Below are 26,560 nucleotides of genomic sequence, written 5' to 3'. Positions count from 1 at the left end.
AGCGGGTAACATTAACAAATTCTACAGCATTAATAAGAGGGTAGCAGTAGTCGCAATAAAGCTAAATAGGAGGTAAACAATAAAGGTAGTACAAGTCTAAGCTCTAACCTCCACTCACGATAGTGATGGAATAGAACGGTTTCACGAAGATACTGAATTACCGATGGTGAAAGCACAAACTACACTGTACTAATTCGTGACTCCAATGAAAAGCGGGGACAAAGCAAACTGGTGAACAAGCAATTGCAACTACGGCTTCGATTCTGGGAACACTCGAGGAGAAATGTTGATTTGATTCGCTGAAACAAAGAAGTCTGGGAATAATGAAAACCTTCTTCCGGAAACATATGAAAAATAGTGGACCTGTAGAACCAGCAAGTTCTACAGTCCCAGCTACAGTATCCCAGCAAAGTGCAGGATACGCAAGTTTTAGGTAGATGGGAGTGCAGTAATCATGGGTTAGTGAGGGCTAGGATTCACCTCAATTTCAAGAAAGAAATAGTAAAACTGATCAAGAAGAAAGAGGAAAACCTAGACACAGCCAGGGTAAAAGCACATCAATTCAGGCTGTTATTTGCGAAAGATGACATGATTTGCGACCAAGATGACATAGAGGTAATGAACAAAACCGTTACTAGGCTGACTTCAGAAGCAACAATTGAGGTGTCAGGTAAGGCACCAAGAAATCAGATATGATAGGTAACTCAAGCAATCAGATATAACTCGCGGAACTATCAAAAATGATCAACAAGGAGAAAATAATGACATTGGAAATAAATTAAAACGTGATAAAACTGGAGGAAGACATAAATATAGACGCAACATGAAATAAGCGACAAGAAAATTTGGCATAGCTCTAGCCAATTTGATTGCACCGAAAAATAAGCAAGGTAATATCGTCAGCAATCTCGAAGATATAGTAAAAGCAGCGAAAGAATTTTATACTGATATGTACAGTACCCAGAGCAGCCACTGTACCTCCATTCGAAGAAGTCATCAACAAGTTACAGGGGTTGCTTCAAGAATTAGCGATGAAGTTAGAAGGGCCTTGCAATACATCAAACGGGGAAATGTGGCAGGAGAAGATGGAATAACACTAGATTTAATCAAAGATTAAAGATACAATACTTGAAAACTGGCGACCCCTTATACGAACTCTCCATCGACTTCAAGGGTCACAGAGAGCTGGAAGAATGCTAAGAGTACACTAATCTACAAAAAGGGAGATGTTAAAGAAATAAAAACTTATAGACCCGTTAGCACACTGCCAGTATTATAGAAAATATTCAGCAAGCTAATCTGTAATAAATAAGGGGAACACTGGAATTTAATAAAACAAGAGAAAAGGCTGGTTTCTGGAAGGAATACTCTACAATAGATCACATCTATGTCATCAATGGTAATAGAGAAACCAATGAGTGCAATGAGCCTCTAACTTTGGCTTTTATATTCTACGTAAAAGTATCTTCGGTAAAAATACCAGAAGTCACAGAGACATTGCGTAATCAAGGAATACCTGACGCTTACGTAAATATCTTGGAAAATATGTGCACAGACTGCGCTACTACCTTGATTAGTAGGAAGATAGCTATAAAGAAAGGGATCAGACAAGGAGACACAATCTCTCCAGTGCTATTCACTGCTAGATAAAAAGAAGCATTCAAGCTATTAAATTGGGAAGGCTTAGAAGTAAGGATTGGTGGAGAATATCTGCGCAACCTTAGGTTTACAAATTGCATTGTCCTGTTCAGCAACATTAGGGACGAATTGCAACAATTAATTGCTTTCATTAGAATCCAACAAACACTCACACTAAGGGCAACGTAGTGGAATTTACTTGTGTTTATAAATGAAATAAAGAATGATAAGTTATTGGAAATTATAAGTGGACGAAAAAACAATTTGGAGCAGATGGGGAACGACCCCACAACACTCGGATGGAAGTGCGAAAGCTTTACCCTATATTTGTTTCTTTTCTCACTTTTTTCAAAGCCCATAGGTTTCTTTGGCTCGTTCGGCCGGCATTGTGGTATGTGGTGGTACGAAGGTAGGTAGGACTTGGGGGACAGAAGGCCAGGGATTTCGCCAGGACAAAGGGCGGGGCGCTTTCTTACAACCAAGTCGCGAAGGGGTTCGAGGAGCGTAACGTAGAGGGGGTAGGGCGTCGTGCGTGCAGTCTCGTAGCGGGAATAGGCGCAAACGAGGGGTGACGCACTTCTACTCCTCAGCTAGTTCGCCCGTTCGTCGCTAGGAGTTCCGGCAAAGGGTATGTGCTCCTGGCAATCATAGTGGCACAGACGCACTGGAAAGAAGAGGGCACCGCCCCCCCCCCCCATTGTCACTCCCTCCTTCAACACACATTTCGTTGGCCGCTTCGCGGTGGCCAGCGCATCGTGGTCGAGGCGGTGGACAACTATCCATACCGCTTTCTCGCCCACACAAGATACACCCCTGGCGCCGTGAAGTGTTCCATCGAACGCTGATGGTTATGGCGCAGGCACAAGCAGCAGCGCAACAAGCGGACGCCTTCGTTCTTCACGGATGCCACGAAGAAACTCTGGGGAGTAGAGGGAAGGCGCCGAGACCAGCGTGTCACCGTCATTATCATGATCACTTGATAAAATGACGCTTTCTTTGCCTCTGTCTCCTAGTTTACTGCTACTGTCTTGCCTTGTGGAAAACTTTGACCAGTGTCAGCATGCCATTAGGTAGGCGCCTCAATGTCGAACGTGGGTCACCGGGTACGAGTCACCGGATTTCTGCGACGAGGCACGTGCCAAAATAGACAACTTATGAGACTGGCTACGTGAAACTGTGCGTGTGATTGTAGGCGGTCACGTGTCTGGCAGAGAAATGGACACTTAGAACGTCTCTCTTACGCGTCGTATTTTTCGTTCCACGGACTGCTTCGCCAGCATTCTGCCAAGCCGACAACAACAAAAAGCACAAGCACATAAAAAGATGCAAGGCCCGAGTTGTCTCGGCGAACGCCCAGTACCCAACACGTACTGCACATTTCCTCATCGTTAAACTGGGCTCATACACAAAGCTGTGCGATGTCACAGAGCAGCTGGGCCTTCGGTACAGCACATGAACATCTGGTCAAGTGCCCGAAGGGGTCTGCCTCCGGGTCCGCAGCGGATGCTCGACAGCTGCTCTGGTTGTGCCTACGACCAAAGGTCGTACGAGATAGTGCTTAGCGCTGCCGGGATTATGGACTCACCAGCATACAGATTAACAACAATTAATTATAGATACTAAGTTCCACATGGCACTTATGCAGCTTCTTCACAATAAATGATCACACATGTTGCTTTAAATATTGCTACGGCATGAGCCGGGCGAGCAGAAGAGGAAGAAGACGTTAGCGTGTGCAGCCTCGGGACGCCATCTTGACTTCACCATCAATCTCATCCCTTAAATAAAGCCAGTTGCACATTAACCGTAACAGTTTTGTGGTGGAGGTGCGGGGTACTTCGACCAAGACTACGGAGCTGCTGCAGCAAGCACCACGCCGGAGCCGACGCCTCGCTCGACTGCCCCCAACACCACTTGAGATCCCGATGTCCCACAGCGGTGACCAACAACCTTCTCTGGCAGCTCCAGTTCGAACAACCGGCGCCTGGATGCATCAGATGGAGCCCCGCCCTTTCTCAGGAAAATTCGGCGAGGACGTGGAGGAATGGCTCACCCACTACAAGCGTGTGAGCAAGTACAACGGCTGGAACGCCACGGCTCAGCTCGACAATGTGGTTCTGTTCCTCACAGACACTGCGCTTGTGTGGTTCGAGAACCATGAAGATATCTGCACAACGTGGGACAGCTTCGTTACTCACCTTACTGAGTGCTTCGGCGATTCCACCACGAAAAGGAAGCGGGCGGAGCAGACATTGCTTCAGCGCGCTCAAGTCCCAGGTGAGACCTGTACTACGTACATTGAGGCAATCCTGAAGATTTGCAGAACGGTCAATCCTCGAATGTCCGAAGAGGACAAGGTTGGACACCTGCTTAAAGGCATAGCCGAGGATGTGTACAATTATTTAATCGGAAAGGAGAGTCTCGCCTCGGTCGCCGACCTCATCAAGCATTGCCGCACATTTGAGGCCTTGAAGCTGCGCCGTATCACGCCTAAGTTCGGCAGGTTAGCAAATGTGACAACGGTGGCAAGCGTTGAAGACAATGACAACTACAGTTTTCAACTAGACCTTGCGGCAACTATAAGGCAAATTGTTCGCGAAGAACTTGAAAGACACACCAAAGGGGCGGATGTCGACCAGCTTGGGTGGGCTCCCAACCAACCTCAAGAACATGCATCTGCTGTGTCCGCATTGTCTGCCATGCCAGGCGTTGCAGAGTGTCGAGTAGATCAGCTGCGACAGCACCGACGTACCTTTCCCGACGACGTGACGCACGATCAACGAACTCGTCGAGCTACCACCACGAATCGGAATTCGGAAGATCGCATTTATTATTCGCAGCGTCCCAGGATTGACCCCGAGGTTTACAACGTCGGTCGCGCATCGCCTGTGTGTTACAGCTGTGGCGCCTCGGGACACATTGCTCGTTTTTGTCGCCGGTGCCGACAGACAAGATATGGCCCACCACCAACTTGGCCTACTTTTGAACGTGACAGTTATGACGACCGTTGGCCGACAGACCCTGATAGTGCAAACACCACAGGCGCGCCACCCCGGAATACCTTCCGTCAATATAGTAGAAGGAGTGGCTCGCCAGCTTCAGACCGTAGCCTGACGCCCCCAACCAGTCGCCAACGCCGTTCACCGTCACCACGGCGACGTGCTGCGTCACCACCACCGTCGGAAAACTAGCCGGCGCGACCGATGGAGGTAAGGTCGCCGGACAGTCTGCGTCTCTGCGAAATACTCCTCTGCCTATTATGATGGTGAAGAACAAAGTGCGTGTGTTAATTGATAGTATACCTGCAACAGCATTAGTGGATACTGGTGCTACCGTTTCCGTCATGAGTGTGACATTCAAAGAGAGGCTGGGTCGGAAAGTTATGTTCCCGTGGAATGGTGGTGTGACGTTTCGTGGTGTCAGTGGAGAGTGCCTAGTTCCCCTTGGTATTTGTGTTGCAAGTGTTTTGTTCGGAGGAGAAGATCTTATAACAGAATTTCTCGTACTACCGCGGTGCACTCACGACGTGATTCTCGGGATTGACTTTCTTCAGGATTGTGGTGCATCCGTTAACTGTGGCTCAGGCGAAATTACTTTGAATAGCGCGCTTCTCGCCACCCTTGCCGACACATCCTTACCAGTGAAAAACTATTGTGTTGTTTCGAAAGATTTGCTGGTACCGCCTTGGTCGCTGTCACGTATCCCTGTCAACTTCGCTGCTGCCGACCTTTCATCGTTTGACGCGCAAGTCCAGCCACTTACGTCGAGCTGCGCAAAGAAAGATGTACTCGTACCACGCTCTGTCGTGAGAGTAGTGAATGGCGTCTCAAATTTGTGGGCTTTCAATTGTTCTTGCGTCCCTGCTGTTCTTCCGCGTGATATGAAGCTCGCTGAATTTGACGAGATTACTTACAGCTCCATTACAGTTCTAAGCGAGGAGGAGCAGTCTCGTCCTAGCGATCCTCACCAAAGCACTTCGGAAGAGCAGATCCTATGGATGATCAACAAGGCGCTGCCCTCACATGAGCGCCACGTTCTCGCAGAAGTTTTGTGGGCACATCTTTCTGTATTCGATTTCGCACAAGGCGACAAGCAGGCTTCACTCCCTCGTTCTCGTGCTCGCCACAGAATTGACACCGGATCTGCGCATCCCATTCGGCAAAAGCCTTACCGCGTTTCTGCAACAGAGAGGACAGTTATTGCTGAACAGGTGAAAGACATGCTGCGGAAAAGTGTTGTTCAAGAGTCCTCTAGTCCGTGGGCAGCACCAGTAATCTTAGTAAAGAAGAAGGATGGATCGTGACGGTTTTGCGTTGATTACAGGAAACTGAATGCAGTCACCAAAAAGGATGTGTATCCACTTCCTAGAATTGATGATGTCATCGATTGTTTACATTCCGCTGCCTACTTTTCATCACTGGATTTGCGATCAGGGTATTGGCAGATACCCATGCACCCAGACGATAAGGAGAAAACGGCCTTCGTGACACCAGATGGTCTTTATGAATTTAACGTTATGCCGTTCGGCCTTTGTAACGCACCAGCAACATTCGAACGATTCATGGATACTATCCTCCGAGGACTTAAATGGGAAATTTGTTTGTGCTACCTCGATGATGTGGTGATTTTTGGCAGCACATTGAGTGAGCATAACAGCCGTCTCAGTCTTGTTCTGGATTGTGTCAAACAAGCCGGCTTGATCCTAAATTCCAAGAAATGTCGTTTCGGGGAAACGGAGACGTTAGTACTTGGGCATCTGGTCGACAAAAACGGTGTGAGGCCAGATCCACGGAAGATTGAGGCAGTCAGCTCCTTCGAAGCACCGAAGTCAGTGCGGGAGTTGAGGAGTTTCTTGGGCCTGTGCTCGTATTTTCGGCGCTTCATCCCAAGGTTCGCTGACGTGGTGTACCCCTTAACATGTCTTCTCCAAAAAGCCGTCCCCTTCAACTGGACATCGGCTTGCGACGACGCGTTCCGCCAGTTCAAATTTCTACTAACGTCAGGGCCCGTATTGCGTCACTTCGATGCATCCGCACCTACGGAAGTGCACGCTGATGCCAGTGGCATCGGCCTCGGTGCCGTACTAGTGCAACGTCATGACGGAGCTGAACACGTTGTGGCTTATGCTAGTCGCTCTTTGACTAAGGCGGAACGCAATTACACTGTGACCGAGCAAGAATGCTTGGCAGCTGTTTTCGCTGTCCACAAATTTCGGCCCTATATCTACGGACGCCCGTTCACTATCGTTACTGACCACCACGCGTTATGCTGGTTGGTGAATCTCCGTGACCCGAGTGGACGACTGGCACGTTGGGCTCTTCGACTGCAGGAGTACGACTTCGTTATTTTCTACAAGTCCGGGCGTCGCCATGCAGATGCGGACTGTCTCTCCCGCCTTCCTCTGACGACGACGGAGTGTGACGCAGACAATTTTGATAACTGTTTTGCTCCCATTTCTTCTACATTCCCAGACTCGACGACTTTCAAAGCAGAGCAGGAAAATGATATTAGTTTGGAACCTCTATTTGTAGCCGCATCGCGTCCTGGACCCACTGGCCGATTTTGTGTCCGCGACGGCCTGCTTTACAAGACCAATTATTCAGCTAAAGGCGCACGCTTCCTTCTGGTGGTACCGCAGAGTCTGCGAACGGACATACTAAGAGCCATGCACGACGATGTGACCTCTGGCCATCTAGGATTCATCAGAACTTTGAACCGGACACAGGAGCGTTTTTACTGGCCCAAAATGCGGGACACAGTCAAGCACTACGTCGCCAGTTGCGAACAATGTCAACGCTACAAACGCCCTACGACCGCTCCGCCAGGTCTTCTCCAACCTCTGCCGCCGCCTCGCCTGCCATTTGAACAAGTGGGTATCGATCTTCTGGGCCCATTTCCCCGATCATCTAACGACAACCGATGGGTGATCGTATGTGTCGACCATCTGACCCGTTAAGCGGAAACGGCGGCCGTACCATCTTCAACAGCTGTGTCCGTTGCAACGTTTTTGCTTCGATTCATTATTCTTCGACATGGTCCCCCCCGTGTCATCATTAGCGATCGCGGTCGTCAGTTTGTTGCGGACGCCGTAGAAGAACTGCTTCGTCTCTGCAGTTCACAGTTCCGTCATTCAACGCCTTATCACCCTCAGACAAATGGGCTTGTAGAACGTACGAACAGAACTCTAACTAACATGCTGGCCATGTACGTATCTTCCGATCACAAGGACTGGGATGACGTACTCCCCTTCATCACCTATGCTTATAATACTGCAAAGCATGAGACGACCGATTACAGTCCTTTTTATCTCCTTTACGCACGTTCACCGCTAAGCTGCATTGACACTATACTACCGTTTGACTTTCACAGCGAGTACTCTGTTGCCAAGACGCTTTGTCTTGCCGAAGAAGCCCGGCGTATCGCTCGCCTTCGTACTGTGGCATCGCAACACCGATCGAAAGAGCGCTATGACAGCCGACACCAGTCTGTCTCGTACGCTAAAGGAGACTTTGTGTGGTTGTGGACTCCGCAACGTAAACGTGGCTTATGCGAAAAGTTTTTACCCCAGTACACGGGCCCATTCGTCATTGTAGATCGCTTGAGTGACTTGACGTACGTGGTGGCACGCTTGACGTCCGCTGGTCGTCGGTCTAGCCGGACCCACTTAGTACATGTTGCCCGTCTTAAGCGGTTTCACCGTGCGCTTTCCGAGTGATTTGGACTTGCCCAGCGGGCTTCGTCTGGCAACCGGGGATTGCTACGGCATGAGCCGGGCGAGCAGAAGAGGAAGAAGACGTTAGCGTGTGCAGCCTCGGGACGCCATCTTGACTTCACCATCAATCTCATCCCTTAAATAAAGCCAGTTGCACATTAACCGTAACAATATTATTTCCTGTCGCAAACCATGCACATAAAAAAATCATTTCACAGCGATAGCTGCCACGCGAGGAGGATCTGAGAATCTAGTGCACTCTCCTTTCATAATGAAATCGTTGGTTTGCAATACCACACATTCTCAGAGGACTCAAACCAAGGCTCAAAACCACTCAAGAACTAGTTAGGTTATTTATTCTGTCAGTGCATACACGCATCTTTGATTCAATAGGTAGAGCCTCACTTGTGACGCCAGACAAACAGTGTTTTCAATCCACCATCTGACGAGCGATTTTCTCACAGTATAGCCAGTGCAGGGCGTGGTGGTCAGCATTTACGTAGAGATAGGGACCAAGTAAGCACGGGCGATACTTTGCTATAGCCCAAAAGAGCACGAGGCACTCCGATTCGATGATAGAGCAGTTGCGCTCGATAGTTGACAGCCGACTGCTAACTTAAACCAGAACCAACTGGGCAAGAAATGCGCCGATCCTAAAACTAGAAGCAGATCTCGGTAAGTGCATAAGGTTCAAAATGAACTGAAATCGAAATCGTCGTCAGGAATACAATCAATGTTGGGAAGTCTTCGGAATGTGGTTGTGTCCATGACAAATAGCCATTGTTCATTAAAAGCTCAGTGAGACGACGAGCTGCGTTAGCACAATGCTGAATGAAGCCTCAAAATACGAGGATTAGCCAATAAAACTCCGCACTACCTGAAACAAGAATATATTCTCGGAACTATTGAACAACGCGAATTTTGTCGGGCAAAGATCGAGCACCACCAGCGTTGACAAGGTCTCGGAGAACGGTACTTCACGGTGACTGTAACGGCAATGGCAAAACGCTAAAGTAGCTACCAATAGCTGAGGCAGGAACGATAATATCCTCGAAATACCAAAAACAAGATTACCGCATCAAACGTTGCATAAAGCTGCCCATCATCCGCTCGCACGACGCAGGCGGGCTTCCGTGGCAGGAAAACATAACTCTGAATTGGCGAAGCCTACGGGTGCAGCAAAGGTTGTCTTCTCGTGATGCTTCTCGTCAACAGCAATCTAGATGCCAGTAGCCTGTGTGGCAGAGTATACAAGCCCTTTATGTGAACCTCCTAAACCTCCCCTGGACACTGGCATGATTGTGAGCAAGGCACTTCCTGAGATCTAGAAAGCACAAGGAATTATTGATTGCACCAATCACGCTTTTGAGCCTGCTGTTTCTGAAGTCTTGGAGATCTTTAAGAAAGAGCTGGAGCCTCTAGAATTTTCCCATGAGGTCCCCATTGATGATTCCTTGCGCTTTCTAAATCGCCGGCTGTGCCTTGCTAAAAAAATGTGTGCTGGTGCTTCGAACCGAGAAGTAAGAAGCCACTCTTGCCCCCTAACTCCGCACAATCAAAGCTCGTTAAACGAGATATTATAAGGTTATGCCTTGTTAACAGCTTGTTAACAGCCTCAGTAAATCTTGCCGACACGAGATGCAACATAGTCTTGCTGCAAATGTTGATCGCCTTTCTTGGGCTTGCTACCCTTTGGCCCTAATTTCAGCCATTGCGGAACAGCTTGTGAGGCGCACAAAACGTGATGAGCCCGCTCAGTCAAGGAACCAGCTGGCTTAAAGGCGCAGGTTTCTAGTGCTACCGTATGTGCATGTCTCCCACAGGCTAAACAAAATTGGGCAGCGTACAGGAACCACAGTCGTTCTCTCAGCCCCGGAAATGTTGGCAAGGCTCCGCAAGCGTGCAAACGCGCCTAAATCACATCAGACTTGTTGCTCTATCGGGCACAGAAAGCGTTTTGAGACGTGCACAACGAATGTATTCTACCAAATTCCCCTGTCTTGCGACAGAAAAAATGTTGGACAGACAGGCAGGTGCTTAAACAATCGTCTAAGAGAGCACTGTAACAACGTCCACGGCACTGTGCAAGGCCACTTGGGCATCCATTGCAGGGACGGCGGCTGTTTGACCCTCTTTAATGATACTGAAGTTTTAGCGAGACACAGGTCACAGCTCACCCGGGAAATTGTGGAAGCTGATGTCATCAGAAAACTTGGTAGTATGTGCGTTAATGCCCCCTCTATCGCGCTGACCCCTAGTGAGAAGTCACGTATCTAAACAGATAGAAATCGTAATGTTCGTTTTTTTCAAGTGACCATGCTCTTAGTACAGGCACTTTTGACTGTCTTTCATTTTCTGCGCATGACCCCTGTGTTATATATATATATATATATATATATATATATATATATATATATATATATATATATATATAGACACAATTTGGCAACGCAATGAAATATTGTTGAAAGTCAGCGCTGCGTATGTCGTCTCTCGCAGTCTTTGTCCGTCGCGCTGTACGTTATTTTTGACCTTTCCGCACGATAGTTGTGTACCGGAAACAAGCTAAAACACTTTTTTACTGAGTTTCAGTTTACAGAGCGGAGTTTCTTCCTGAATCTCTTCCCCCAACTCTGAGCGATAGGCATTAGGTGTCCTTAGTTCTATTATAGGAGAAACACAGGTCCATGAAGAAAAACCTTGGCGTACTGCATGCTTTCTTTTGAAAGCACGTCCGGAGGGGAAACTCCGATGCGAAATTACCTGCTGCACTGTTATTATGTAGGTATTGTACCGGAAACGGAACGTACGCACTGTTTTCACATCCAGCGAAATCTCTCTGTACAAGTTCGACACGAAGCCGCAAGTGTTTAGGGGGAGGCTCGCCTTCAGTTATGATGGTTTTCCCCATCTATTCGTGAAATATTTCCGCAGATATTCTTAGGTATTTTTTCAATATATTATCAGTGTATTTTGCGCATTCTTGTGAGAAATCAACATTTCTTCTGGGTATGTTTATGTCACGCCTTCAAGAGGTTAATACAAAACTGGTCATTTATGCTGTGGCACTTCTACATCAAGTTTCTCGCGTTCCTTTTCAAATCATCGCGCAAGAAAACGTGTCAAAGCATTGCGGTGCTTACTTCACGCTTCTTCTATAACGAACTTTATTTGTCCTTACATTTTGATCCACAAAGCTATCCAGCACGAGCAGCGATTTAACACACAGCTTTAGAAAGTTTGTCAACAAAGAATACGCTGCACATTGGTTGGCCAATTCCATTATTTACATTACTGCTTCTCATAGGAGTTAAGTTTCAGGTTCTACCAGCACATTTCGGTATGTTTCATTTACTGTGTTGCCTAGTACAACTGGGGTGTAAAGAAATGCAATAATATCGATTAAGAATTGAATACCTTCACTCGCGAAAGCCAGTCAAGAGATTCCTCGCGGCTTCTCGCTTGGTCGATTGCGGGCGGGTTCGTTCGAAGGTATTCTCATTAAAAACAGTTTTATAAAATCTGTTAATCAGAACCTCAGTAGTTCCAACAAGGCTGCCGGCGCTTCAGAACGAACTTTCTTGCACTCTTAGGCAAATATAGGTGTAATAATGCGTGTTTTCAAAAATATTTTCGAATATTAGTGCCCATGATATAAAAATACCCGGCGCGATCACAAGTGATATTGAGCAGCAAATACATCTGCGCCGCTAATTGGTATTCATGACGAAAGTGAGAGAAACTGGCCCTAAAGGCAGGAGAGAAACAATACATTGATGGTTTTGATGACGCCGGTCAAGTGAAAACGCATTCAAACGTTGTCTTTGCATCTCGTTCCCGAACAAACGTTAAATCTCTTACAGTCCTTTTTTAATGCCTAATCTGCGCAGCACGCTCCTCGAAACATTGCATGAGCGCAATTAGTCAGACTGCGCAATGTAAGCACATACTGGGTTAAATGATTTGCGAACTTGCTATCATGTTTCGGATCACAATTAAATATGCTGAAAGTAGACTTCACTTCACATTATGTGTAGCCAAAGTGAACAGCGCAAATTGCATGTTTCCTAACGAACTGCCTCCAAGTGCTAGAGTCATTGTTGTGGATGTTTTCCGATTGATCGAAAGTGTTCATCTCAGCAGGCACCTTACCGCGTATGAAGTTCTCTCGTAATGAGCGCTCAAGCTAACCAGGGGACCTATTTCTCGTCAGCTACTCGTGGTCAACTTGGACTCAGCGCATCATCTACAACAGCCGCTTCAGCGCCATCACCTCTGCGGACCCTCTGGATTCAATTATTTGATTTCCCGGACTAGAGATGCAGAGAGCAGAAGCAGTTGTCGCCAAGCCAAAACTATGCAATCAAGCAGCTTTCCAGACACACGTATGCTTTCACAATAACATGTGCTCTTCCGAGACAAAGGGAGGCAAATCTCGTGTTCAGCTGCGCAACACCGTAGCCGCCGGTTCTGCTTATATTTGCCGATAAATGTGCAACCGTTATATGCTCTTTTGAGGAGTGTAAGTACGCTGACGAGAAGTGGTAATAAATCGGTTGTTTAATGTTAGCGCGTTGTGTCTTTATACGAAAGTAGAATCCTGCGCTATAAGAAAGTAGAATCCACCTTATATAGAAGTTTATGCAGCTACCACTGTAAGAAAAATCATTGAGCTAACCTGCGTATGTGGTTTAATTGTACTCATAGGCTTGTCACGACTGTTCTAGCGTACCAATTATCACACAGAACCAGTGACAATGTCTAGGCAAAAGCAAAAAGAGAACAAGCAGAGAGATAAATAACTAAAGAGAAAAGTGATAGGAAGTTACAGCGCATTCGACTGATATTGTCAACTTAATTTACGCCTCGTGTGTACGCAGGCCTTCGCCTTCATCCTCTTTAGCGTACGCTAAAGTGACTGTCAACTTTTCTCATAGGGCCGGATAAGATTGGCTATGCCGTGAAAAAGAAATAAGAAATATATTCTATGAAATTCTCTTTTCGGTCTCGTAGCTGGATGGGTGCAGTGCCGTAGTTGTCCCAGGGACACGTTTCTAGCACTCATCCTCACAGCTGATAAGACTGATAACGCGCGCCATATAGGCAAGCTGAACATCCATTTGACAAGCCTATCGCCAAGGCCTACCGCAAAGGTCGCAGAGGGTAGGTAGTCTGGGCACTTGCGCACTCGCGTGACGTTAAATGATGGTAAGTGGGTGCCGGTTCGATTCCATGGGTAGAGTTCGCCACTAGAAACGTCGACGCGCTCGAGGTGACCGCATGCCTGTCGTAGATCATTGGCCTGCAGCAGAAACAACGTGGTAGAAGGAATAAGGTAAGGTTTATAGCGTTTGTTTGTGGTGCATGCAGTAGGTTGGTTCCGCATGATACGTTTGACAGAAATTGCTTTCAGACACCTACAGTGTGGGCTTTCCGACACATTAAGAAATTAAATGTTGGGTCGCAAGGGCATTTTAAGCCATTCCATTGAATCTGCAACTTCTTTTGGAAACTAAGAATGGACCCACTGCCTCAGCCTTCTTCACTGTTATGCCCTTTCTTGAATGAAAGACATAAAACTCCCCAGGAAATTTCTGCCCAGTTTGTCTGGCGTTTAAAAAGTGATTTGGTGAGGCGCCGGTAATCTCATGGGTTAGGAACGCTCAGACAGGAGCTAATAAAAATTCTTGACGAAAGGCAAAGTTATTTCCCTCTGCAATCATACAAAACGGTTTTTGTACAGTACTAGTTATTTTTGCTCAGCACCGTCTAGCGACATTTTGTCACTTTCTACGACTGTCCGCGCATCATTAAAATGTTATACAAACGTTTTTATATTCTACTTAGTTCACACGTGGTGCAGAGTTTGTGATATGACATTTTATGATATGAAACTCGTTGTAACCCACCGCCGTAAACGGGCTCCCCGCTGTCTCTCTATTTTTAGAATCGTGCAATCTGCATGGGAAAATAGACTTAGGCAAATGAATGTAGGTGAGAAACTCAGATCGTAATTTTGTTTATTGCACTCGACCACAGCAAGTGGTGAGTCTCAGAAGCCTTCGTACATGTGTAATAAGGGCCAAAGTTGAAGGTTCGCTGCTGCCGCTTGACTGCTGAAGTCAACACCAGTCCCAAGCCAATGCTTTGCAGCTTCTCTCGAACTAGCGCTATAGGTCCAGACTAATCCGCTCTAGACAGTTGCACTTTTGTTCCTTATTTTATTGCTCGTTGGCAACGATTCAATACGAGAACTGTATCACAGAATAAAATGGGGACATGGAAGTAAGCAAGTCAGGCGCAAACCATCCGTGATCTGCAACACATGACACAGCTCAACCTTACAACGCGCCCGTGCTCATGGAGAGCGAAAAAAAATAACACTATTATGGAAGGTAAGAACGCCATCGATATCCACTGAAAGGTTATACTCGTCATACATCACCCCTTGAACGCTGGTATTGTGCCGACTCTGTGATTTGTACTACTTAACCCACATGAGCTGTCACATGTTATCTTCACACGAATGCAACTCCTTGGCATCAATCTGCTTTCTTTCTCTACTTATCTCTTTCTTATCAGTCTTATTTCTTTCCTTCGTCTCCTTTGTTCCTCAGAGAGTATGCCTGAATTACTTGCAGCTTTCTTATATATGCCCGGCGCACACTCAGAAGCAACTTCGAGCAACTTCGAGGCTTCGGGTGCAATTTGTTTCTTTTGCTTTTCATGTTTACCTAGCACAGCAGTCTTGTCGGGCATTAGGATACATCCACATCATGCGCAGTGGGCAATCAAGTGCACGTGAAAGCTAGAAAACAGGAACAGGTATTCGCACTTGACAGCTTACAGCCTGAACTGCCTCAAGCTTAAGATTCTATGAAAGTCAGTGAGGGCCGTCGACTGAGTTAGTAATGGCGCCTCGGTTATGGTCAAACTTGAGATTTCAGAGCTTGCCGCTCACGGAACCTATACGCGAATACAAAAACGTTTCTGAATGTTGTTTTTCATCACACAAACGCAGCCAAAAAGTAAAACTTTGTTGGTTCCTACTATCTGGCCCTTTGTCTATATATGGGAATTAGGAGAATCAAAGCTTCTGTTACATATCAGGTCGTATGTCCTTTTCTTATGCATAAGTCACGAAGTCGAGCGAGATGACCATCACTCGTAGTACGGTTTGATCTTTATCTCTTAATGTGTCAACCACGGAGAGTAAAGTATGCGTGGGCCAGTTCTGAGTGCGACCATTGACCAATATATCCGCGGTAGATGCGTTATTGGAGCCACCAATGTGGCACATTTGCTACCGGCTGAGAACCGGCTGTGAGACGAAGTACCTTAATTTTCCGAGGATTGTGTGCAAGGATTTCAATCACGCAGTCTAGGTTGTGTTAAGCTTATGAATGTTAGTTGTGGGATCATATCAGGTAAAACTACTTCTGATTCGTTAAAAATCAACTTTACAGGGACGGTAGTACGATAATGCAATATATGTATGCTCTTCAGAAGGCATTCGGAGTGCTGGGGAGGTGCACGGATGATACACGCTCCGGGAATCCCTGGGGATTCACCTTGCCCATGTGAGACAAGTCCTTGAACACAACGCCCACAGAGGTGCCTCTTTACATGAACGGTCGTTAGCCGATGGCAAATGGGCACCGTCGGTGGCCCCATCGGTCGCATAAGCAGTGGCGTAGCTAAGTCAGCTGGCACCCGTGGCCCATAGGTCTTGTGTCAACCGGGTGTAGCCGGCTGAAAAAGTGGTGTCTTCAGACGTATATGACGCTCCCTCCACTGGCCCCCTGCATCCGGGGCCCAAGGCCCCCCGACCCCCCCTGTTGCTACGCCAGTGCGCATACGTAATGCAACATCTACCCTGGACCTACTGGTTCCCGGCCATACACAGAACCAGCATGCGCGTTCTCGACTCTAGGGCTCATGAAAGCGTTAATGATGCGCAATGGCCATATTCCGACGATAACGGTGACAACTCCCAGGTAGTAGCCAGTCCGTGCATATGGCCTTACGGCTACGGCCAATATGTTTTGTTTTTTACATGCGACGCATTTCTTGGCAAACATTTGCCACTTTGAAAGTATCTGCCTAGCCACCTATGTCTGGGTGCTCTCATGGCAGTTTCGTTTACTTAGTATGTGCCAAAATTGGCATAGTAAGACAAGAGTGCATGGCAAATATAAGTGGTAGGTCACGAAATGAATATTGTGACATGCGTCTCATGTAGGTATTGAAACAGCCGCCTACGTCTTGGCGCACTCATGGTCTTGGTTAACTTGGTATGTACCAAAATTTGCATAGTATGACAAGAGTGCATTACGAACATAAATGGTAGGTCATGACAAAAATATCAGAGATGAGCCTGCTGTAGGCCATGAAACAGCCACCTACGTCTTCATACGTGGCCAAATTGGCATAGTATGGACAGCATGCATGGTAACATTAGTAACATAAATTATACGACACGACATGAATGTCATGCGTGTCATTTAGGTCGTTAAACATTGCCTACGTCTTGGTGCCCTCACGGTTTTTTCCTTACCTCGGCAGGTGAACATCGATTCACACAGTACGTGGGATCTGCCACCTTTTATTGCGGGCTGATATTAAGAAGACTTCCAGTGGGTACTTGCCCTGTCCTGGCCTTCGCGTTCCTTCGTTTGCAATCTGGCTTTTACAATTGGGTCACGTGAACGGGTGGCATGTGTACGCGTATCGTCTAATGCTACGCGCTACTTTACGTTAGCACAGCATTACCCTAAGGGTACTTACGGTGTTCCTGGTGTGAGCGTTAAAAAAGCTCTCACACCTTTGCGTCTCTAGCTAGTAAGTAGCAGCGCTTCAGAAGGTTCGATGGTAAACAGCACAATGCTTTGGTGGACCAGGAAACGTTTTGAACGGACAAACGGCAGTAGATCACCAAAAAGATACGCGCAATCCCTTCATCTAAGTCTATCCGTGAACTACAGTAGTAAGAGTACATCATTGCTATGGTCCAAGGTAATCCATATATTTACCGAAAATGCATTCTCATTCATTCTAGCTTCGTGTATGTGATATGTGGGCGCCAGGGAAAGAAAAAGAAAGTTTAGTAGGAGATTCGACGTTGGGATAGCATTGTGATATTTTTTTCCGCGATTACATGGCACCTGTTTCAATAAAGCACCAGGGGTAGATTCGCAAACGAGCGACTAAATCATGCAAACGCAGCTAAAATGTCACGCTTGTATCTCACATCCTCAAAAGTAGAGCCATCCGGGCAGGAGTTATCATGTTTTGTTGCGCTACTGATACATGTCTTCGATCGAATAACTATGAATTCTTCACTTTCAGCAGAGTGTAAGTCAGAGACTGCTTCTACCCAGTAGGTATTCTCCCTGTAAGCATTCCAAGAATTGTGACAATGTTACTACAAATGCTGTTTATTCATTCATGCAATTATTCAGTGCATTCCAACTTCAGGAAATACATTTGTTTTTCAGATTAGTCGGCTCGAGAAATATGTCGGCGGAGGTTTTCAGGGTGATCAACGGACTATACCTGGGGAAACACTTCCCTGACGACACAGTTCTGTCAACCATGGCGTACAAGCCACAACCTGGGGATCTAATGATCGTCAGCTACCCAAAATGTGGTAGCACATGGACGCAACACATAGTCTACAACATCCTAATGGACGCCGAAGAACCTGAGGATCCGTTAGACCAGGTACTGCGAATGCCTTTCCTGGAGATGCAGGGAGCCGAAGCTGCTGTTTACGCTCCACAACCTCGTGTCTTCAAGACTCACTTACCTTTCCACATGATCCCTTATTCCCCAGACGCAAAGTACATCTACATCACTCGGAACCCCTATGACTGCTGCGTGTCGTTTTACTACCACACCCGGAACAACCCACCGTATCAGTTTAGCGAAGGCACTTTCGAAGAGTTCTTTGAATTATTCTTGCATGGACGGGTCGATTTCGGAGACTACTTTGACAACGTGCTCTCCTGGTACAAGCATCGGAGGGACCCTAATGTTCTGTTTCTAACATATGAGGAGCTTAAAAATGACACCGCCCGGCTCGTCCTCCGAATGGCCGCTTTCATCGGCGAAGAAAGAGAGACGAGACTTAGAGGAAATCCCGAACTTCTTGGGAAAATTCTGGAGAAGTCTAGCATAGAATACATGAAGCACAAGATTAGCAATAGCCGGCAGGCTCCTAGGCGAGAATTCAGCAATTCACCGCAGATGAAGACTCTTAGACCGGAGCTACTGAAAGGACTTAATAACCTGATGGAGTTTACGAAGAAACCCAGGACCGGCAATTTTGTCCGCAGGGGGCAAGTAGGAGACTGGAGGAATCACTTCTCGCCAGAACAGATTCAACGGATGAAACAGAGAATCGCGGAAGCAACTGTAAAATTTGACTTCATGAATCTGTGGAGGGACGTCGATATTCCATGAGTGTGGCACTGACATCTCCATAATAGGATACGAAAACTCGGTAATAGAAAATAACCCTGTGATGAACTATGTAGAGTATAGGTTCATGAGGCAGTTGTATGAATCAGCAGGTAATTTGTGTCCATCTCGCAATAAAATATAGATGAAACCACGATTATGTGTACAATTACAGAAGAAAACTTGATGATGTAATGTCTTCAGGTGATAACGCCCTAATTTTAACATCATGACCGAAAATGTGGTGAGTGCTCTGGCTGTACTAATTCTGATCAGGGACGCTTCCGGCCTGTTCCCAGAGTACTGTACTATCAGCCACAAAAGTAAACGGATCACGGCTTAGGTGGCGGAAGCGGCTGCGGGGCCACACCGGGGCGCTGCTATGTCGCTCCGCGTAAGGTCCCTGTATATGCTCCCGCAGGGAGCAGAGCTGCGCATAGGTCCGTCGTTGTGCTCCAGATCTGCACTGAAGCAAGTACTCGAGCGAGCAGGAGGCAAATGCAGTGCGGTATTCTATTTGCTTTCTTCTCTGCTGGTCGTGAGCTACATGCGGCAATTGTTCGCAAGCGGTGAACAAGATGACACTTTTTAATGCAGGCTACGCTCGAACGATCGGCGCAGCCGGAGAGGAGCCAACGCCCTAAAATTTTTAGTTTATATATACATTTATACACGCGCAAATGTACATATAGGAGTAGGACCCCCCTCGATCCCTCGAAATAAAATCCTGACTGCGCCCGTGGCTCCAACAGCTCAAACATTCTGGTGCAAACGCGCATTACCTTGCAACAAAAAGCAGTGCAATCTATTTCAACATGCATATGAAGTTTTCTTCCGGAGTCTGGAAGACAAGAAATGGTTAATGGGTGCTTAAAGAAAGCTTCGCACACGTGTGGTGGACAGTTATGTGAGCCCATTTTGGCTGCCCAATCCAAATGAATAATGATCGTGGCCCAGAGAACTATTGTGCCTGCAGTTACGTCAGTGACCTATAACCGTGACCGTCATTCATCCCTAACCGTCATTAACAGCTGCTGCGCGCTTTCGGTGTACGCGGAACAGATATGTAGATTTAAACGCACTTCAAGTGGTCACAAGCGCACATTTTATGCAAAGCTTATTTTTACGTTTCATACCGCAAACTTAACAGCTACTTCGTAGCAGGAAATCTGCAAGTGGAAAAAGATTCAAGATGCACAAGCTTCTAGACCAAATTTATTTCGTACAAGAGAATGGATCAGCAATGGCTGCTAGCAGCAGGGGATGAGTGCTTGTTTTTGGAGCCTTGATGGCAGAATTCAAAGCCACTGTAAAGGCAACAAGTTATTAAGAGTAACAACACGTTATCTTTATTGCACAAATCAAATAAGATCTCAAACTTGCAAAGTAATTATTCACACATTGCAGACTGTAGTATGACAACACATTTTTCTTTATCTCTTCATACTACTCAGGTTCATTTACTATAACACTGAGCTTACTAAAGGTACAAAAACAAATTCACGTTTCTCACGTTGACTAAGGCTGATCAAACAAGCAGCATATTGCGGGCGCTAAATGCTGAAGCTATGACAGCTGTGCAATCAGGGGAGCGCACGATGTTTTCGCATACTATAAAACAATGAATACAAGTACATTAATGGACCTTACATGCAAATTCACAACGCCGACAAAAAATAAGAAACAGAGTTCACAAAAGCAGCGGGCAACTTCTATCTGATATTATTTACTCTGTTTTGAACAAACTGTTATAGAGCCGCATAGTCGGAACAATCGTACAAGATACACAGCGAATCGGGCGAGTTGGTAAGTTGACATTATTGCGTATATGTGCAGCGCTACACAGACGTGTCGTCCATTCCCTGTCATGCGTCTGTGTCGCGCTGCATATATACTCCAAAAATTGCACAAGTAAGCAACCTCTATATGCCAGCGTACACAATTCCGCCTATACAGAAGTGTTACTCGAGATAAATGCTGCTTTATTGTAAACAAGCTGAACTCACCTCTGTAAACAAGGCGAACGCACCTCGCATATCCTGGTCCCTTTCGGAGCTGGCTGGTCTCGTCCATGCGCACGGCGCCGCGTAAGAAGCTTTGCCACCTTCCGTGAGATTTGCGCATTTTGGTGCGCTGCACACCGTCATACTGAAATACCAGTGTCAAAATAATGCGTTTCGTAGAACTTTACCAAATTTATTAAGTTAATATCATCGAATACCGTACCTGCAACCCGAAGGCGATCAGTGCAACGCAAGCTGGACGGTCCGCAGGTTGCAATATCGATGGCACTGACAGAAACGAGTCGGCGCCACGTCTGTAAAGTTGGCTTCGCAGTGGCGCAGTTGAACATTTGACGTCATTTTAGCGCCACGTGATAGCGCTCAGCGAACAGTGGTGCGAGCGGTGCCGGAAAAGCTGCCTGAGAACAAAGATATGAAGATGACATAGAGGTAATGAACAAAACCGTCACTAGGCTGGCTTCAAAAGCAACACTTGAAGTCTTAGTTAAGACACCAAGAAATCAGATATAATAGGTAACTCAAGAAATCAGATGTAATTCGTGCAACTGTCAAAACTGATCAACAATGAGAAAATAACGATATTGTAAATTAGTTATAACGTCAGGAAAACTGACGGACCAGTAAAATATGGACGCAGCATGACATGAGTGACAAGAAAACTTGGCGTAGCACTAACCAAGATGATTGCACTGAAAAATAAGCGAGTTATATCGTAAGCAATCTCAAAGATATAGTAAAAGCAGCGGAATAATTTTATACTGACCTGTACAGTACCCAGAGCAGCCACGATACCTCTATCGGAATCAGTCATCAACAGATTACAGGGGCTGCTTCAAGAACTATCGATGAAGTTAGAATGGCCTTGCAAAATATCAAACGGGGAAAAGTGGCAGGAAAAGATGGAATAAGAGTGGATTTAATCAAAGATGGAGGAGACAGAATGCTTGAAAAACTGGCGCCCTTTTATGCAAACAGACTATCGATTTCAAGGGTCCCAGAAAGCTGGAACAGTGCCAACAGTATACTAACCCACAATAAGGGAAACGTCATAGAATTGAAGAATTATAGGCCCACTAGCTTACCTTCAGAACTATATAAACGATTCACCAAGCTATTGTCTAATAGAATAATGGCAACACTGGACTTTGTCAACCAAGGGGACAGGTTGGTTTCAGGAAGGGATATTCTACAATGGATCAGCTCCATGCCATCAATCGTAATCGAAAAATCCGCAGAGTACAATCAGCCTCTCTATTTGGCTTTCACAGTTTACGAAAAGGCATTTTCTGTAGAAATGCCAGCAGTCATAGAGGCATTACGTAATCAAGGAATATCGGTTCCGTAAATATTTCAGGAAATATCTGCAGAGATTCCGCAACTACCCTAAGTCACCACTAGAAAAGTAGGAAGATAGCTACAAAAAAAAGGGGTCAGACGAGGAGACACAATCTCTGCAATGCCATTCACTGCATGCTAGGAAGAAGTATTCAAGCTAATACATTGGGAGGGTTTGGAGTAAGGATCGACGGCGAATATCTCCGCAACGTTCGGTTTGCAGATGACATTGTTCTGTTCAGCAACACTAGTGACGAATTTTAACAAATTATTGAGGATCTTAACAAAGAGACTGTAAGAAGGGGGTTGAAAATTAATAAGCAGAAAACAGCGATACTTATCAATAGCCGGGCAAGGGAGCAAGAGTTGAAGATTGTCAGTCAGCCTCAAGAGTATTTGAAGGAGTATGTTTACATAGGTCAATTACTCACAGGGGACCCTGACAATGAGAAGGAAATTGAAAGAAAAATAAAATAGGGCTGGAGCGCATTCGGCAGACATAGTCAGATGCTGGCTGGAAGCTTACCATTGACGTGAATAACAAAGGTGTACAATCAATGCATTCTACCGGTGCTTACATATGGAGCTGAAGCTTGGAAACTTACAAAGAAGCTGGAAAACAAGTTAGGCACTGCGCCAAGAGTGATGGAACGAAGAATGCTAAGCGTGAGGTTAAGAGAGATGAAGAGAGCGATGTGGACCAGAGAGCAAACTGGTATGGCTGATATTCTAATTGGAATCAAGAGAAAAGAAGTGGAGCAAGGCTGGTCATGTAATGTGTAAGTAAGGTAACCGGTGGACCATTAGGATTACAGTATGGGTGCCAAGAGAATGGAAACATAGTCACGGATTGCATAAGACTAGGTGGGATGATGAAGTTAAGAAATTCCCAGGCGCTACTTGGCATAGGTTGGCGCAGGACAGGTGTGCCTGAAGATCGCAGGGAGGATCCTTCGTCCTGCAGGGGACAAAAAATAGGCTGATGATGATGATGATAAAACTTTATCTGTAGGTGCATGCACTGGGCGACGACCTAGTCTGCTGGATGCGTTTACCATCCGTAAATAAAACAGTTTTGGTAAGTGATAGCAGCATACCGTAAAGTATCAATCACACCTTTCGAGCGGTCGGGCGGCAAGCTGCGGACTGCGCCAGGTACCGAATATGTGGAAGGAGCCCAATATGTGGACGCGTTAGCTCTTCACGGTTGCCACAAAGAAACTGTGGGGACCACTATTATCACGATCACTTGATCAAACGAGGCTTTTTTGCCTCTGCCTCTCACTTTACTGCTACTGTCTTGCATTGTAGAAAACTTTGGCCCGTGCTGATGTTCTACTAGGTATGTGCCTGAAAGCAGCACTTGGGCCACTGGGTATGGTCGGCCTCATTTGTCCAACCAAGCATGTGCCAGAATAGACAACTTAGGAGACTGGGTATGTGAAACTATGCGTGTGATTATAGGTGATCACGTGTTCGGCAGAGAAATTGACACTTCGAACATCTTCTCTCCTTACGTGTCGCATTTCTCGGTGCGCGCACTCCTTCGCCGCCATTGTGCCAAGCCGACTTCAACACAAAGCACAAAAACTGAATAAAAATATTCAAGGCACGAGTTCGTTTGGTGAACGCCCAGTACTCAAAATCTACGGCGCGTTTCCTCAGCTTTGACCTGGGCCCGTACTCAAATCTCTGCGACGTCACGGAACACCTGGGCATTTGGTGCAGTACATGAACATCCTGCCAGTTACCCGAAGTGCACTGCCTCCGTGTCTGCAGCAGATGCTCGGCAGTTGCTGTAGTTGTGCCTACGAGGAAAGGCCGTCAGAGATAGTGCTTAGTGTTTCCGGGATTATGGAGTCACCAGCCCACAGATAAAGAACAACTTATAACACCTGATAAGTTCCACATGGCACTTATCCAGCTTCTTCACAGTAAATAATCTCACTGGTTTCGTTAAATGATATTTGCCGCAGCAAACTATGCAATTAAATATAAATAATCTCACAGCACTTGCCGCCACGTGAGAACTATGGAAAATTTCATGCGGAAACTGTTGCTTTGCGATACAACACATTCTCAAAGCACCTCAAAACTCTCGTTTTTACTAGAGAACTAGTAAGGTTATTCTCTCGGAACATGCACCTGTCTTTGGATCAATAGGTAAATCATCAGTCGTGACGCCGCAGAAACCGCGTTTCAAATGCATAATCCAACGATCAATATTTCTCACAGTATAGCCAGCGCAGGGCGCGGTGCTCAGCACTTACGTGGATATTGGGACCAAATGGGTAAGGGCGAGCCTTTGCTGTGGCTCAAAAAAGAGCGACGCACTCCCATTTTATTATAGTGCTATTGCGCGTGGTAGTTGAGAGCAGGTTGCTTGCGCAAGCTAGAACGCCCTAGGCAAGAAATGCGCCGATCACATGAAGAGAAGCGTACCACGGTGGGTCGAAATCGATATGGTCGTCAGGATTTCACTGAATGTTGCGAAGGCTTCGGGCTGTTGTTGTGCCCATGAGAATGCGCCCTTGTTCATGAAAAGCTCAGTTACAAGAGGAGCAGTGTTAGCAAAATGTTGAACACAGCTTCACAAGCACGAGCACTAGCCAATAAAGCTCCGCACTATCTCACTCGGGAATGGTGACTGGGAAGTATTCAACTGCGTGCATTTTCTCCGGCTAAGGTCGAATACAATCAACGTTTCGGAGAATTCTACTTCAAGGCGACTGAAACGACAGTGGCGAAACGCTGAAGGTGGCTGCCAAATGCTGAGGCAAGAACGATTACATCCTCGAGATAACAAAAACAAATTTACCCCATCAAACCTCGCATTTGGCTGCCCATCATTTCCTCTAATGATTCATATTGTGTTCCGAGCCTGAAGAACATAACTTCGAATTGGGAAAGCCCAGCGGGTTTAACAAAGGCGGTTTTCTCGAGATGCTTCTCATTAACAGCACTCTATGTGCCTGTACCCTGCAGGTCAAAAGATACACGCCCTTTTCGTTAACCTCGTTAACCTCACCCCGAAAAACTTGACGCTGCGCAAGACTTCCCAGTTCCATTCTTCGTTGAAGAAGTGCGGAAGTTTCTTGGCTTGCGCTCAAACTTTTGTGACTACAATCAAATTTTTCATGACACCGCTCGCCCTTTCATTCAGCTTTAGAAGGGTTTACAGCGCGTACAGACGGGGACGTGTGTTTGGCTTTGTTAGCCCTCACATTGCCTGTTTTAACCTACCTAGTGTGAGCGCAACAAATGCCTGACTTTCAACTTCATCATCTCCACATATCACCCTCCATTGTACATCTTCTGTATATATCATCACCAGCAGCACAGCTTGATGCTCGTGGTAGCAGCACGACCTCGACTGGAATAAAGAGGATTCTTACAAGTTATGGTCAGGTTACTTCGTGGTTACTTCAGGGTTAGGAAGAGAATTACCAGTTGTCTGAGGCGCTGACGACAAGAGATAGAAGTGGACGCAGAAGATAAGAAGTCGCACCCCAACATGAGTTCGTAGGTACACTCATGAAATACCGCAAGAACGATGTGGTGCCGAATTCCGTCTATTGGCACCCGAACAGTACTTTGTGCGATTGGCCGAACAATAGCGTCGGTCGCTGCACGAGGAGAAGGGCCGGAGTAAAGTGTGGTCACTTTTCTGAGGCGGGAACAAAAGTCCGCACGAATAATCGAAATGGCAGCGCCTGTATCAACGAGAGCTTCGACCTATACACTTTCTACAAGCACTGACAACAAGTGTAATTGTAGGCTGTCCAGTGGATGCAGTTTCCCCTCCTAAAACTGCATCGGGGACTTTTCCTAGAGGGCGTTCGTGAGGTGAGAAGCGTGCCGGAGAGGAGACACCGAACGACGACGTTGAGACGGCGACCTGCGGCAAGGTTCACGAGAACTCACAGGCATAGCAGTAGGTTAGGAAGGAGAAGGTTACCGGTGATAAAAGGAGCGTTAAGACGTGCGCTGATAGCCCAATGCTGGTTGGGCGCTTATACGCTCCTCTGGAGTGTAGCCACGTTGCTCATCCTGTTGACGCCTACGACGAAATCGGGAGATGTTCCCTCTATTGCTACAGTAGTAGCAAATGGGCCTGGCAGGACGCGGAGCGTAGTAACGCTGTACACGCACTGGCGGTGACAATGAAACCACTACAGGGTGGTCTCCTGGTGTAGGCGAAGGGACGGTGATGGCTGGAGAGAGCACCGCAACGTCGGCATACGTTGGTACCTGATGAGAGCAAGGGCCGTGGAAGCATGGTAGACGCGATACGCCCGTGATCTCCTGCCGAATGCTGCCGCGCAAGCCGGGCCGTGAAGAAGGGACGGTACTTGGTGGAGCGCAGGAAGAAAACCGCCCGTGAAGCTCT

The 26,560-nt window shown here is 46.6% G+C and overlaps 2 protein-coding genes across 3 annotated transcripts in view; both read left to right on the top strand.

The window, feature by feature from the left end:
- The first annotated feature begins 13,489 nt into the window (after nucleotides 1-13,489).
- LOC142587814 (sulfotransferase ssu-1-like) overlaps nucleotides 13,490-26,560 on the top strand; it is a 32,440-nt gene continuing 19,369 nt past the window's right edge. For both annotated transcript variants that reach the window (XM_075699097.1, XM_075699096.1), the window contains exon 1: nucleotides 13,490-13,685. The gene's annotated coding sequence lies outside the window, so the exon portion shown is untranslated. The remainder of the gene's footprint in view (nucleotides 13,686-26,560) is intronic.
- Nucleotides 17,703-18,967, top strand: LOC142587815 (sulfotransferase ssu-1-like). The gene is made up of 2 exons (XM_075699098.1): nucleotides 17,703-17,729; nucleotides 17,848-18,967. The coding sequence occupies exon 2, from the start codon at nucleotides 17,867-17,869 to the stop codon at nucleotides 18,812-18,814; it is 948 nt and encodes a 315-aa protein (XP_075555213.1). The 5' UTR covers nucleotides 17,703-17,729; nucleotides 17,848-17,866; the 3' UTR covers nucleotides 18,815-18,967.

This window comes from Dermacentor variabilis, chromosome 7, assembly GCF_050947875.1.
Source record: "Dermacentor variabilis isolate Ectoservices chromosome 7, ASM5094787v1, whole genome shotgun sequence".
In the NCBI taxonomy this organism is placed as follows: Eukaryota; Metazoa; Arthropoda; class Arachnida; order Ixodida; family Ixodidae; genus Dermacentor; species Dermacentor variabilis.
This window is presented reverse-complemented; position numbering and strand designations above follow the sequence as displayed.